The sequence below is a fragment of the Ursus maritimus genome, unplaced genomic scaffold (genome assembly GCF_017311325.1).
Source record: "Ursus maritimus isolate PB19 unplaced genomic scaffold, ASM1731132v1 scaffold_20, whole genome shotgun sequence".
NCBI classification, from domain to species: Eukaryota; Metazoa; Chordata; class Mammalia; order Carnivora; family Ursidae; genus Ursus; species Ursus maritimus.
Genome location: NW_024424453.1, coordinates 13,710,487 through 13,726,510, shown reverse-complemented (window position 1 = coordinate 13,726,510; position 16,024 = coordinate 13,710,487). Strand labels below are relative to the sequence as shown.

At 44.2% G+C, this 16,024-nt stretch overlaps 1 protein-coding gene across 1 annotated transcript in view; it reads right to left on the bottom strand.

The window, feature by feature from the left end:
• The window catches only part of MINDY4B (MINDY family member 4B), a 40,242-nt gene that overhangs the window by 1,580 nt on the left and 22,638 nt on the right, over positions 1-16,024 (bottom strand). The window contains exons 10-13 of the mRNA XM_040636576.1: positions 14,270-14,340; positions 12,639-12,711; positions 11,895-12,056; positions 986-1,166 (exon numbers count right to left, since the gene is read on the bottom strand). Of these exons, the coding sequence (XP_040492510.1) occupies positions 986-1,166; positions 11,895-12,056; positions 12,639-12,711; positions 14,270-14,340 (487 nt within the window). The remainder of the gene's footprint in view (positions 1-985; positions 1,167-11,894; positions 12,057-12,638; positions 12,712-14,269; positions 14,341-16,024) is intronic.

The following is a 16,024-nucleotide window of genomic DNA, read 5'->3' as shown; positions in this document are numbered from 1 at the left end:
TAAATAAATAAATAAATAAATCTCGAATGATGTTTTCCTCGAAGAAGACAGTAAAGTAGGAACAATATTTTAAGGAACATATTGCCAATGTCCCCCTAAATTAAATGGCTAATATATATCTCTCATAATTAAAGAATTAGGAGCTGCACAGATAATAGAGTCACTAAGATACTTTTCCAGATTTAGTCATTATAATGAAAAAATTTTTAATACCAGGCCCATGATGCTAAACACCGAGTCAAGCATCAAACCATCAAGCCTCCACCAGTAGAACCAAGGTACCCAATACAGAATCCCAGTCTCATCGTGTTTATTCCCTTGTCCAAAAGGCCAGTGTTTAAAGACCTTTAAAGTTTAGCCTTTTTTCCTTATGAGTTTAAATGAATATAGTTGTTATTGAAATAAAATGACCTGTGTGGTTGTCTGCTTGTCTCATTGGACCAGAACCTCTTAAGTTTTGCTGGGACTGTGCCTTAATTATTGTGGCTTTCCTAGTGTCTAGCACAGTGCCTGGCACTTAGTAGGCCCTCAAATATCTGAACAGAAATGCACTCTCAGTTTGCTGACTTACGTCACTGGGTGATCATCTGATCAGTAGTAGGATTGAATTGAGCAAATGGAACACCCCTGCCCCAATCTGTCCATTCTTCCAGTTCTTCCCACAGGCATTAAGTGCCTCATGCTCACAGGTAAAAGATCCTGGAGAGGGCTTTTGGAGGTGTGATTCTTTCCCTTTTGTTGTTTCTCTTACCTGGAAGTCGTTTGTTCCTCTGTGCTACTTCCAAACCCGGGCTCTTATTTAAAGCAGCTGTAGAATGCCCAGGTTGCCGTGCTTGGGTTTAGGCCCATGGGACTCATGCATGGGTCTCATTTCAGAACTCAAGCCTAATAAGCATTTTCCTGCAAAGCGAGCATGAATGTCCACACAGCGGTGAAACGCTGGCAGCCGCATCTTTCTGAGCGTGTTAAAGTCTGAAATGCTCACCTATGGTAAGATGCACAGGCTTCTTCTGCGGGGGCCGGCCACCGTACAGGTAGAGATCAAAGTGACACTCCGCTTTCCAGTCTGATAAGAGCTGCCTGTTTGTGCTAAAAAGGACACTGGGATTCCCATTGATGTCGCACAGCCAAATGGGTAATTTGGGAGTCTTCAGCATGCTGCCCACCTGGGAGGGGAGAGGACAATGCAGATGAATATATAAATTGGGCCGCATCACGGCAGATGCCGATACATCATCGTGTTCAAAAAGCAGCTCGGAGGCTTCTTCTCACACTTGTAGGTGCACAGGCTTCGTCCTGAACGAATTCACACGTACGAATGCCGTCGTGTAGTGCGGATGCTGCAGTGTGGGGATGGCCTCACGGAGGACGTGCAGCCCCCTCAGTTTGCCTTAGAAGTTAAGTAGAGAATAAATAGATAAACTGAAACAGAAGTGTAGGGGTGGAATAAGAGAACTTCAATTTGTCTTCGTCATTGACTGGTGTATTTACTCCTGTGCCCAAGATAGGACAATATTCTACTCGGCAGGTGGTCAAACTTCTGCGAACACGAACCATTTAGAATATAGGAAAAAGAGAATATTTAGAATATAGAAATATAGAATATTTTGAATGGAGGAAAGAGCTCCTGGGAAACGAGGGGGAAACACAGATGTACGTACAAATGTTCGTACACAGGTACACCCATGTGCATGTTAACACGCGCGTCAGATGTGAAGATGTCCTGAGAGCTGAGCATACTAGTTTAGCGTTACAATAAGAATATGAAGTTTGCTCTTTTTATTTTTTTTAAAGATTTATTTATTTATTTATTTGACAGAGAGAGATAGCAAGAGGGGGAACACAAGCAGGGGGAGTGGGAGAGGGAGAAGCAGGCTCCCTGCTGAGCGGGGAGCCCGATGTGGACCTCGATCCCAGGACCTTGGGCACGACGACCCAGGTGCCCCTGAAGTTTGCTCTTTTAACTAGTTTATCTAGCTTTTCCAGTCAACTGTCATTTCGGCCTTGAATTCTCATAGCTAGTGAATTAGATTGACAAAAGTACCACTCCGAGAGGCACCTTCCGTAGCCCCCAAGGGCATCATGATATTACAGTGCATTTCCATTTATGACATCTACCATTTTGTTTAAAGAGGCAGGAAAACACCTGTTTCTTAAAAGATTGCCATCAAAACTTGTTAATGTTAAAAACTACTTTTTTCTATGTAGAGAAATAAGCATGAACTACATAGAAAAAAACCAGCATTTTCATGTGATGCCAGGGAGAGAGAGTGGACCCTCAGCCTTGGCCAGCCTTCCCGTAATGGAAGGATCCAATTCTGCTCCTTTTCTCCATCAGTCCTTAGAGTTGTACTGTGGGTTCAGGAGCAGATTCTGTTTTATGGAAAATCCAGCTTTGAAAAATGATCACTTTTCATAAACCCAAGTATTAAAGGCTAATAACTTGACATTTTGATTTCTCAATAGTTCTATTCAAATCTCTTCGTTTTGCTTTAGTTTAAATTCTTCAGTTGTGGGTGAGTGGGTGAATCAGAAATGCTTTTGTCTTCAAGATTTTCATTTTCAGCTACCATAGAAAAAAATGTATTACTGTGTTTGAAAGACACAAAATCTGTTTTAGTTAATAGTTTAAAAAAGGGGTGCAAGCCTAGCACCTCAATTTGGACATGCTCATAGTGGGTGCAGGATTTGCTTATCTTCTCACACTAGAATTAGCCCCTTTGGGCTGAGTATAATATGAGCATCTCACATGTCCAACGGGCAAGTCGCCCACTGGCTAAGGTCGGAAATAAAGCACAGAGGATGTGCCGCGGAAGCCACCGAATGTGTTTACGTTCCAAGAATCCACCCACAAGTTCCAAATAACATTGTAACCATTCATTAGTTATAAAATAAGCACTTTCTTTCTTAGGCCTTCTTGTGATGGCACCTTGTGTATTAAGGTTAGATGTAATCAAAATATGATCTGCGGGACATCGTTTGGAATAAAATGTCACTTCTTTTGAAATTCAAAAGAATTGAACTTTGACTGATTTTCAACCAATGAAAGTCAAAGTTCCTGTCAATTACGTCTGGCCGGATGCAATAGAATATAGACATGTATGCTATTATTTCAGAGTTATTGTAAGAGGCAAAATTCAACTGGCACTCAGGTACCTCTCTGCGAGGTGCTGACAACACAGGATTGTTACTTTCTGCAACAACGCAACAGTTTTCTCTACTGAAGATTTTATTAGAGTAGGAGGAAGATGAAGTAGTTATAAATACAACAATCTCCAACGCCCAAAGTAACCATACAGAGACTGCACGCTGAGCAGACAGAGCCTCGCTTGCCTTCAGAGATTCTAGTGGAAAGGAAAATGTCATGCATGACTGTCAAGGCAGTTTGGCTATTAACGCTAAGAGGCAAGCCTTAAGCTTACAGCTGAGAGTACACCTGGTTTAAAGTGAGTCCTGCAAAAACAAAACGAAGCACTTCCCAATTAAATGTAGCCAAATATTATATCCCTTTCTTTTCTTAGTACACCACAGACTGTGTTTTGGAACTTTCAGTTAAGAATTTATACTGCTTTTGGGTAGACAGTGTATCAGCTAACCTCCACCCCCAAAAGCAGCATTCTAAATATGTTTTATTGGTGAGATTCCCCCAGTGCAGAATTTGTGCATGTTGCCTCGCGTTGCCATGGTAAAAAGGAAATTAACTTGTGATACAGTAGTGCTATAAATAAAATACCTTTCTCCTTAAGTTCACTCATTGTGTAATAAGCCCAGTGTTACATGCAGCAATCAAGCCTTTCACAACATGTGTCGTTTAAGCCAGTGTAAAACTGTAAGGACAGGGCGAGGGATGGACAAATTCTAAACACTACAGGGCAAGGATAGAGTCCATGTAATTTTTTGTTTCTTTGTTTTGCCATCTAGAACAACGGCGCTTAGAATGTGCTTTTGCATAATGAGCTCGATACTGCAAGTCCCGAGGGCCCAGTGTGGTAATGGGAATGGGAGAAAGGTGTTGGAGATCTGTGCTTTCGTGCCTGATTCCTGGTGACGATTCGCGCGCGTGACTGTGAATGGTCCGGCTCTCCTCTCCGCACCTGGAACACAGAGTTGATGTAATTCCCTTGGCGAGTTTGCAGGTATGTTGTCGTGTTTGCGGGGTGCTACCGCAGCAGCTCGGTGGGAGAGCGCCGTGGGTGGAGCTTCACGTGGTACTTTTATGGAAGGATTTCTTCCTACGAGTCTCTTTAAAGGGAGTTTGAAGAGGGAAGAGGGTACGGCTGGGATGGTGGTGTGCTCTGCCAGGGCTGCCGGGGGAGTAATTCCAGCAAGACCTAAATGGCTTCAGTCCCTTCTAAAAATCAGAGTTGATTTTTCTTCTCGGTGGCAGGTGCGAAGATAATGCGAACCTCCTAAGGCTTTCCAGATGGTGTTAGACTCAAACTGCTTTATGTTCTCACTTAGGTATTGGAACCTCACACTCAAACCTGTACCTTCAAATAGAAAAGTGACGGGAGGCTTCAAAATAGTGCCTCAGCTTGAGGGGAGCTGGCTGTGTTCCGCGGGAACTGTCAGTCTGGTGGGCTCTGGGGGGCTTGCCATGGCATCTAATGAGAGCTCCATTTTTTTTTTTTTTTAAATCTCACCCGCTGGGCTGTGACATTGGGACTGAAAGACATGTGTTTTTGCAGTCTCTGCAATTCTATCCCAGAGTAAGAAGAGCTTTACTTTAGGAAGACAGATGCAGCCTTACAGGATGGGTTTCACCTGGACAGCAGAATCTGTTAGCGCGTTGGTTTTCTTTTGAACTCAGAAACCTTTCTTATATTAGATTTTTATTATCAGTGGCTACACAGAATCTTCTGATTTGCAGCGCTCTCCCTAGGCAGGGGTCCCTACAGACCCACGCAGCACTTAAGTACCCAGTTGGCACATTCAGGGGTCCTGCGTGGAGGACTTACCTGCTCAGAGCAGAAAGGAAGGGTTTTGACCCTGGGGGTCTTCAATCCAGCGATACAGAGAGCACTGTTCTGGAATCATATGTAGGTCTTTCTGAGCAGACTTCGGCTCTGCAAGGTTTTTCAGTTCTACGATAGAATCCTGTGAACTATGAGGTTTCTGGATACACGACGGTCATGTGCGTCTTCTGGTTAGCATGTCTCTCAGGGCCACCGAGCTTTCCTTCGGCCATATACTTGACAGGCACGGTCTGCCAAACCAGCAGGTGAAGGGGGCGGATACTTTTCAGAGGGTGTGCCCCAAGGACGTGTCGTTCATGATCAGCGCAAACTCACAGCTGCTTTAACCCAGTCATCAATGTATAAAGTTCTAGTTTGTTGAGTCATGTCTTCTAAATCCCAGCTGTGGGATAGCCACCATCTGAATGTTAACGTCTAGGGCGCCTGGGTGCCTCAGTCGGTTGAGTGTCCAACTCTTGATTCCGGCCCGGGTCATGATCTCAGGGTCCTGGGATCGAACCTCTGCTTCAGGCTCTGTGCTCAGTGGGGAGTCTGATTGTGGATTCTCTCTCTTTCCCTCTGCCTCTCCCCCTGCTCGCACAAGTGCTCTCTCTCTCTCTCTCAAATGAAAATAAATAAATCTTTAAAAATAAATAAATGTTAGACGGGTGCCTGGGTGGCTCAGTCATTTAAGCATCTGCCTTCAGTTCAGGTCATGATCCCAGGGTCCTGGGATCGAGCCCCAGCATTGGGCTCCCTGCTCAGCAGGGAGTCTGCTTCTCCCTCTCCCTCCGCGCTCCACTCCCACCCCCCACTCATGCTTTCTCTCTCTCTCTCTCATGCTCTCTCTCTCAAATAAATTAATAAAATCTTTAAAAATAAATAAATAAATGTATGTTAGTGTCTAACACCAGTGTACCTATAACAGATATTACAGATGACATGATACAAATCTATATCTATATGTAAATATAAAGCTATGATAGATTATAAAAGCCTTTATGATGGAGTATAATTCTAAGAACTGGCACTTTGTATTGATCACTTTATCAGAAGACAAGAAAAGATGGTAATGACAGCGTGGCCCAGGGGGCAGAACCTGGGCTCTGATGTGGGTGGAGCTGGCATCCTAACCCTGGCTCGGACACCTCGCGGGTGGCCCAGGGCAGGCGCCTACACCTTGCTCAGTCTGGATTTTCTCAGGTCTAAAATTAATGGCCAAACAACAGACACTGGATTAAATGGTGTCTTTGAGTGGAAGTGGGCATTAAATGAAATAAGGTATCCTTGTGAATGAATGGCTCAGAGAGAGCCTAGCACACAGTGTGCTCTGTACAAGAGGCTGTTAGCACCACAATGAATAAATAAGCTTCTCATAGACTTCCTTTAAGTACCATCTTCAGGGATGCTGAAAAGTATATGTAACATCATATATATATATATATATATATATATATATATAAAAACATAATTTTAGATATAATTATTTGAATTATGCAGATGGGTTATGTATTGTTGTTGTTTTTTTTTTTTAAAGATTTTATTTATTTATTCGATAGAGACAGAGACAGCCAGCGAGAGAGGGAACACAAGCAGGGGGAGTGGGAGAGGAAGAAGCAGGCTCATAGCGGAGGAGCCTGATGTGGGGCTCGATCCCATAACGCCGGGATCACGCCCTGAGCCAAAGGCAGACGCTTAACCGCTGTGCCACCCAGGCGCCCCTATGTATTGTTTTTATCCCCAAATAATGAGCGGATATAGAAAGAATAAAAAAGCCCCTTCCGATAAAAAAACTTCATATGTATACGTGTATATGTCTAACATATGCATATGTCTCAGCAGTTCAAGTAAGAAAACTAACCGCCAGCCAGTACTTGCTCTTTAATACATTTGTTCTGAAACCAAACTCCAAGTGCATGACAGAGACGACATAATAAACATCCTCGGGGGTTCAAGCCATTAGTGTACAATTGCAGGCAATTTTCACTGAGGGTAGGATTCATAGGAGTCTCCCTGGAGAGAGAACACTGAGTCCAAGAAGCAAGGATGAAAAGTCACATGAGTCCCTTTTCGAAAAGACAGAAGCGTTGTAGATGTGTCTTCTGTGTAGCTTTTAACACTAACGTGGGCAGTTTCCTTGCTTTGCCCTACTTCCAATTTATGAGCAAGCATTTGCATGGTGGTCCTGTTGTCTGGTACATTTCGCCACATTAGTCACTTTCTCAGTAGGAAAGCTCTTATTTTTTACCTCGTACCTTGGCCTTTTGGCTTGCTTTAAGGTCCTGACAAACATCCACTTTATTACTGGAGGATATTTTAGGCTCTGCAGGTAATTTTCTTTAAAGCATGATTTAGCAGCTCTATTGGGCTGAGCTGACTTGTTTAGAAAGAAATGTGTTCCAGAGAAAATGGTAGCACCGGATCTCTGTGAATTCTTCACTCTTTGAGGCATGCACTCTCCTTCTCTCAGTCCCTCTCTCTCTCTCTCCCTTTCTGTGGCATTTTCTTTGACATAGTCGCTATTCTCAGAGCCACTTAGTAGCTATTTAGCAAACACGTACTTAATTTTAATTTAAGATAAGGCCTGAGACTTGTCCCTAAAGCCTTGCAGATGTTTACAGGGGCAGAAAGCTGTCAACCTTTCTGATACAGCTTGAAAGATGACATTCTTTCTTATAATGTTAGTTGCAATAGCTAGTTTTCCAATTCTACACACGTGGATTTCATTAGTTAAGTCTAAGGAGAATTTTTGCCTTTCCTTTAAAGCGTTAGTTCAACCAAGGCAATTTTGTCCCCCCAGAGAATATTTGGCAAGGTCTGGAGACATTTTTGGTTGTCACATCGAAGGGCAGAGCTAGAGGCATCCGGTGGGCAGAGGCCACGGTTGCCGCTAAACATGCCACAAGGCACAGGACAGCCCCCACCGCAGACATTGCCCAGTCTAGAGTGTCACTAGTGCCAAGCTTGAGCAGCCCGGCTCTCGAACAGAGGTTTCTAAACCTGGCTGCCCATGAGAATCACTCGCAGGCTTTAAAATTCTAATGCTCAGATGCTCTCTAGACCCGGTAGAATAGGGTCATTGGTTAGGACTGGCTATGCAATTGCAGCCCAGCGCAAAATGAAAACATGGGAACCCTTATTCAAAAGTTAGTAAGAATTTTAAGGTGGTGACAGCAGAGCATTAGACGAAGGGCAGGGCCTTCTGAGTGTGGGCCCCGTGTGCCTGCACAGGTCCTCCACACATGAAGCTGACGGTGCTCTGACGGTGTTCTGGGGGATGACCTGGGCATTGGTAGTTTTAAAAGCTCTCAAAGCAGGCCATTGACTTTAACGGACACCTCACCAAACAAAATATACAGATGGCAAATGAGCATATGCCACGATCTTCCACATCACGTATCGTACAGGAAATGAAAATGAAAGCAGCAATGAGATGCCACGATGCACCTATGAGAATGGCCTAGATCCAGAACACTGATGACAGCAAACGCTGGCGAGGACGTGCAGTTCTAGGAGCTCTCACGCACTGCTGGTGGGAATGCAAGAGTGTACAGCCACTTGGGGAGACAGTTCGGCAGTTTCTTACAAAACTGACCACTCTTACCATATACCCAGCAATCATGCTCCCTAGTATCTATCTAAAGATGTTGAAAATTACGTCCACATAAAAATCTGCACACAGATGTTTACAGCAGCTTTACTCATAATTGCCAAAACTTGGAAGCACCGAAGATGCCTTTTGTAGGTGGATGGACAAATAAACCATGGTACACCAGTGGAATATGACTTAGTCAATGGAGTATTATTCAGCATTACAAAGAAGGGAGCAATTGAGCTGTGAAAAGACAGGGAAGAACCTTGAAGTGAAAGAAGCCAATCTGAAAATGCTTCATACTGTACCATTCCAACCATATGACGTTCTGGAAAAGGTAGAACTATGCAGACAGTAAAAAGATCAGTGGTTGCTTGAGGTTGGGGGAGGGGGGGATGATTAGTTGGAACACGGAGGACTTTTAGGGCAGTGAAACTACTCTGTATCATGCCGTGATGGTAGACACATGTCTTTATACATTAGTCCAAATCCATGCAATGTACAACACCAAGATGGTAATGTAAACTGTGGACCCTGGATAATCGTGCTATGTCAACGTAGGCTCATCAATTGTAACAAATACGCCATTCTGGTGGGAGATGTTGATAAAGGGGGAGGCTATGCCTGTGTGGGGGCAGGGAATATATGGAAAACCTTTGTACCTTCTGCTTAATTTTGTTGAGGAAAAAAACTACTCTAAAAAATAAAGTTAATTAAAAACCCAAACCCTCCAGGTGATTTCTGTGTGCAGCCAGTGCTGAGAGCACTGTTCCCTAACATTTATTGCCGAGATCCTTCCCCAATCGGTGTATGTGTATGTACTGGCCCACTTGCAACTCATCTTTTGTATCTGGACACAGAGCCTCACAATTAGGAGATGCTCAATGAACATGGCCAAATAAAGCACTCTGCTGTCATTCTTCATCATCCATTATAAACTTAGGTGTGTACAGGTCACTCTGGCTTTCCAGCAGGCTTTGGCATTCATGATTTTGTTTGCTCTTCACATCAGGCCCATGGTTGCAGACTAGTGTTGGGACTTGATTGCAACTAGTGTTGGGACACTAGTCTGAGACGAGGAAAGAGGTGTAGAGAGGGCAAGTGACCGGCCCAAGTCACACCCCTGTGAGGGGCAGGGCAAAGCCTCCAACCAAGTCTCCTGGTTTTCAGGTCAGGGCTGCTTCCTGCGTATTACAGAACCCCCCCCCCCTTTTATTCCAGGTTCCCAAAGTGTGGCGCGAGTGCTGTTTGGTGGCACATGGCAGGAAAGCCAGTGGCCCAGGGATAAGGTTTAAAACAAAACCTGTTTATTTACTTCTCTGAATACGTATTAGGAAAAAAAGATGTGAGCATGTCAAGTCCGTGGTTTGTATTGCTGCTGCAGAAAAGGTTGCATTCAAGTTTTTAAAGCGAGTGGATTTAAAGAAAAATATTAATCAAAGAATAGCAGCGCGCACAGCAGGTGTTGTGCTACGACAGAGCTGTGAATTACCTCCGCAAATGACTGAAACGCGAGAAACACTGTTTTAAATCTTTGTAGTTTCTAATGAGAACAGAGTGAAATCGTGTGAAAGAGCTTTGTAATCATAGACAAAGCAGTCAAACTACGATTGTGGCTTTTGTGCCAGTGCTCCTTGAAAATTGCCCCCCCCCCGCCCCGGTTGTGTATCCTGCCGTTTTTTCTCCAAACTAAGTCTTGGCCTATTACTGAACTAGGAGAGGTAGGGAGTGCTTGACCATGAACATCCAGGGACCGCGTGTGGTTGAAAAAAAAGAGAAAAATATGTGAACTGAAATCTATAGGTCCCTTCTTTGTAGCTTTTCCTGTTTATTATAGATCTATCAAGTTCTAAGATAAGTTCCCAGATATTCTCGAACCAAGTGATTAGGAATTTTATAGCAATAACAAATCCCTTCTCTGTCCAGGGTATATTCAAAGTACGGTCTTTCACGTTCATGCGGTGGAACTCTTTGCATTCATTAAATATGACGAAGGGCATACATTCATTGACACATACGGCAATCTGTGTTAAATGATAAAAGTCAGCTTCCCCAAAGAGTAGCAGAGGACATGTTAATGTAAGAAAGAAAAAGAGAAGGAAGCATTGCTGAAAGGATTGACCCCTGGGTGATGGGATGGGTTCATTCCTTTTACGTTTAGCTTCTCTGCCACTTCTCATTTTTCTACGATGGGCCTAGATTTCAAACCCAAGGAATAATAATAAGCAAACTTTTAAACACGCTTGTATGCGAAACGTACTTAATTCTGCTGTGGTCCAGCTCTCCTTCTCCGGTGCTCTCAGATACCTGGTTTGTAGGTGTAAGGAGATGGCAGATTTCATGAATAAGGCATTGTGGCTGAAGCCAACAGCAGGAGGGAAGAGCGAAGCTCTGGATCGAAAAGGATCTTCTAAAACCTGAAGTCTCGTGCCCACGAAAGGGATTTTGAGCTGAACTGGGAGAGTGAAGGACGGGACAGGCGCTAAGCAGCAAGGCCCTTACTTGGTGCTGGTGGTTGGGAGAGGTTGGGGCTGCGGAAGGACTGGGGTCGGGGTGGGGGGGCGTTGTCAGCGTCTTATTGAATTACATCTCAGCTGATTTCATGGCCTCTCCAAAGAAGCGTGGCTTTTCACAGAACCCGCCTTGCCTTCCCTGGGTTTTAGGATGGAGATCTTTGTGAAAATATCACAGAAGCATCTTTAATTTGTGGTTTGGGGTGGGTGTATTTGCTTTCTCACCCTCTCTCCTGTTTGTTTCTGCGGAATCACATCTTACTTAATTCTCTGGTTATGTTTTTCAACCACACATTCTACTTTCTGGTTGTCAGAGGTTGTAAATCCCCTGAGCTGGAAAATTTTCAGAGGAGTCTCAAGGGGGGTTTGGGGGGCTTTTTTTCCCAGTGATTTTTTGCTTTAAGCAATAGACAGAAAATATGCATTCATTTGCATAAACAAAGGATTGGGAAGATACCCATGGGCTGCTGACAGTGTTGATTTCTGAGAAGGAGGCCTGTAGCTGGATGGGGATAAAGGGGGCTTTCCTTTCATCTGTATATTTCAAGTATTGTTTTCCAAAAAGTTATTTGTCTATTACTTATATTACCTGTGCTCTATATACATAAAAATGCATACAGTAAAATATGAAGCAAGTACAGTAGACTTGGATATTTACATTGAGACTCTGAGAGTCTCTCTGTTTGGATATGTGTACGTGGTGGGTGGGAGGTGCGTGGGAATATAGTAAAGGAAAAAGTTAGCTCAGATTTTCATTGCCTTAATATAGAGACTGAAAAAAATATCAAAACATTGACACTCTGGTTGTGTGGTTGAGAATCCAAACACACTCACCTGCGAAAGCCTGTCATCCTCTGAGGCGTCCTTACACCACCGCAAATACCCCACGTCACTACGGGTCAGGACTCCATGTAATATTTCTTGCGACTTTCCCTTCTGATAGCCATTAAAGACATTCGGACTTGCTCTGCCGGTGAGAATCATGTTCAAAACTGCCTAGATGATATAGTTTACAAATGTTTACATTTTAGAAGGACTTCATTTCTTTTTTCTTTTAATAATCACTGAAAAATTACCAGTTTTACTTAAAAGAATGAAATCACATAATAACAAATTTGGGAAAAACAGGTCATAAACGTTTGGTGGGGCTAAAACAGAATTTTATTGACTTTGTTTCTTGAGCCATACCCCACAGCTCCCCACGTGCCCCACCAGATCTTATTACCCTTCCTCCCTTTCCATTTCTTTTAAACTCTGTTCTCCGTAGTTGTGATTTAAGAAGCAGTACGCTAAGCTGTTGTTATAGTACTTTCCTTTCCATTATTAGGGATTCCTGGTGGGTCTTGTCAAGGTATTTTCTAACAGGTCTGTAGAATCTCAGGGATGTGGGGCTCTTAGAGGTAAACTGGGAAGACCGTCATGGAAATTGGAAGGTAGACTGATAAAAAACTCAGGGGAGCATCTTCTTAGCCTTTCAAAGATAAGTCGATCACTCTTCACTTCAGGAGAGAATATGCTTAATTGAAAAAAAAAAAAGCCTCAGATTCTACGATTGAAAGGTAAAGTCTCCCAACCTACCTGCCTGCACAGGAAGCCCCCAGCACTTGGTTGCAACAGATGAGTGGTGGAGGCATCTAGGTCCTTCTGAAGCCTGCAGAATGCGAGATGCCATCAGCCTTTGGTCAGAGACAATAACTGCACCAGGAACCTGCAGCCTCTCCTTCCTCCACCTCCCAACACAAAACAGCAGTCCCGTGGGTGTGCCTAGTCACCGCCCCTCCCGCGTGCCTTGCACCTTTCGTCTCTCACTGGAAACACCTCTGGGACGGAGGCTGCAGAGGTGATGGGAAAAGCTAAGGATGCAGGTGGGGGAAGCTGTAGACAGACTCACGTGTTAGAATCCCTGTGTGTGTGCTCCGTGTGGGTGCTGGGCACAGTGGAGAAGCTGTTTGCTCTGAGTGACAAGGGATGCTTGGCTTAGGGCAGTGACACGTGACCACTCCAGAGGGTGCTGGCCCAAGACTGAGTTGAACAGACTGTCCAAGTGGAAAATACCAATTTGGGGGTTACACCCATTTCCTGACTGCAGAAGGGCAGCCTCTGCTGTTTCACCAGGGAGCAGGTCCCACCCTGGAGCGTATGAAGTCAGGATGGGATGTGGCTCCTGCTGTCACCAGGGAGAGCTGCCGAGTACTGGCGTGAGCTGTAATGTGTTCTTGAAGGAACCTATTCACAGGACTGGAGGGCATGCCCTTCTGTGAATAGGAACTAAAAACTAGGGTCAAGCACAATGAATGCCTTGGTGGCATCAGATATAATTCAGGGCAGCATTGCCCACAGTGTGGTGTGATTTTTTAAAAAAATGTATAGTGATGTGCTTAATACATTGTTCTTTAGTACAGCAAATACATGATTAAAAGGATATGGGTGTTTACGAAGAAGTTAATATTTAAATATGTGATTTAAAGAAAGCTGTTAAGCAAATAATAATACAGGCCACAAAAATGGGATGATGTTCTGTAAAAGACAAGTGTTAGGAACAAAGATTCTGGGCTTGGAACTCTTCCTAGAGGCTCTCTCTCTGACTCTCAAGAGGTTACCTTCTGTTTAGAGCCTGGAAGAAAGTCCACTTCTAAGAAGCCTTCCTTGGCTAGTTTATCTGCTGGGGACCCTTCCTCCTCTGGAATCCCCTAAGACTCTTAGTCTTTATACCTCATTTGGTACATGAATTACCACCTGCGCCACGCTCGGGAGCTCTGTGTGCATCTCCTGTCTTTCCCAGACCGGACCCTGCAGGTCAGACCGTCTCTTCTTTTATTGTATTTCCTACAGTGCCAAGAACAGGGCTTTGCATATCATGGAGACAAAAGAAATATCTGTGGATATATCTTATTGTGCATATAAAAAATGTTTTTTATTATGAAAATTATGCAAATAAGCTTTGGCGTTATCTGTCGGTATTTATAACCACCAGGAGAAGGAAGCCACCACTGTCCTAGAAAAGCAGATTCAAACCTTCCTGGTGACCTCCACTCACCCATTAATATGGCCAAACCGACTACAGAAAACGATGAACCAACAGAAGAAAAAACGAAAAAAAACCATACTCATGTTTCCAATAGGGCATGAAAATATTTTCTAACAAAAGAGTACATTGCTTATGTGATCGCAGAGTAGGAGATGCCCGGGCAAATATTTGTTGACTTTACCTTTCAAATGTTCTGGAGAAGATGAGGCTGTAAAGAAACAAGATGACACCATGGCTTCCTTCCCCTTTGAACTGTTCGGGGAGACAAAAAAAAAAAAAAAAAAAAAAACATGTTTGGCTAAAAGCAATGCAACTATGTCTATCTCTAGGCATGAATTCGAGGATTTATAGCCCACGGAGCTAGAAAAGCTGCTGATAGGACAGTTCCCCTAGGTCATTTTCACTCTCAAATGCATCCTTCCTTGTTTCAGGTCCACCCATGGCACTGTCATTCTCTTGCTTTTCAACCTCTTTTTCTTTCCTCCATTTCTATCATGTGGTTGTCTTTGAATCCTGGCTAAGATGTGGTGTATCTTTCCTCTCCATTTTTCCGGCGTCCACCCTAGCCCAGGCCTCTGTGTGCTCTTGGCTGGTCCCCCTCCCAGCCTCTCCTCAATTGGGGCATCCCTCCTTCCTCATTGCCCCAGAGGAGCAGAGATGCTTTATAGAAATCGCTTTGGAGTTATACAGATCTAGGTTCAAAACCTGTTCTACTCTAAATCCCAGTTACTGACTTGCTTGAGATTCAATTTCCTCCTCTGCAATTGCAGATAAATTGCAGGTCTGTTGCAAAAGTTAAATGAAATCGTGCACGGTACCTGCCTTAGTGCTTGGAACGTGCTAGCACCACAGCAAAATTAGTATCCGTCCCTCTTTAAGGCACTTCTCCCCTGTCTCTTCTCTTGCCCAGGTTATTTTTTCTGCTCATGAGTTTCTAAAGGTGCCCTGTGATCTCCAGGATCGAATCCAAATTGCCCAAGCAACATTCAGGTAGTAAGCCTTAGCTTTATGTCAGTTCTCTGCCTGCTGAAAAGTAGCTCCTCGGCTGGCTTTCAAGGTTCCCAGGGTTGAAGCCTCTCCTTTAAAGGCACTGTATCAGGAAGGCTTCTGCTAAAATGCAGGTGCTTTCCCTTTCATGGATTAATTTGTCCCCTTCACGCTCTGTGACCTGGCAGGGGCCGGACCCTCAGGCAGAACAAATTCCAGTGCCACAGGAGCCAGACGGGAAACCAAATGGGTGTCCCGCAGAGTGAGAGAGAAATGGGGGAAGCTGGGCCCTGAGGCAAACGGGGGACACAGGTGTATTAGTTTCCGATTACTTCCTATTACTGCCTTAACAAATCACCACAGGCTTGGTGGCATAAAACAACACAAATTCATTGTCTTCTGGTTTGGGAAGTTTGAATCGGTGTCATTTCATGAGTTTGAGTCCAAATGCTGGCAAGACTGTGTTTCTTCTGCAGGCTTTATGGGCCATGCTGTTACGTCCTTTTCCAGCTTCTTTTTTTTTTTTTAAGATTTTTATTTATTTATTTGAGAGAGAGAGAACGTGAGCAGGGAGGAGGAGCAGAGGGAGAAGTAGACTCCCCACTGAGTGGGGAGCCTCATGTGGGGCTCGATCCCGGGACTCCGGGATCATGACCTAAACTGAACGCAAACGCTTAACTGACTGAGCCACCCAGGCGTCCCCCTTTCCCAGCTTCTAGAAGCTGCCTTATCCTTGGCTCATAATCCCAAGTTGTGAATGTACATGGTGACCCCTCTTCTCCCTCTGCTTCCCTCGTCACACCTCTTTCTTTCTTCTGATATCCACTTTCCCTTATAAGCCTCCTCTTATAATTGGGCCCACCAGGAGAACTCAGGAGAGTCTCCCTATTTCAAGATCTTTAACTTAATCCCATCTACAAAGCCCTTTTACCAGGTAGGTGGCATCATC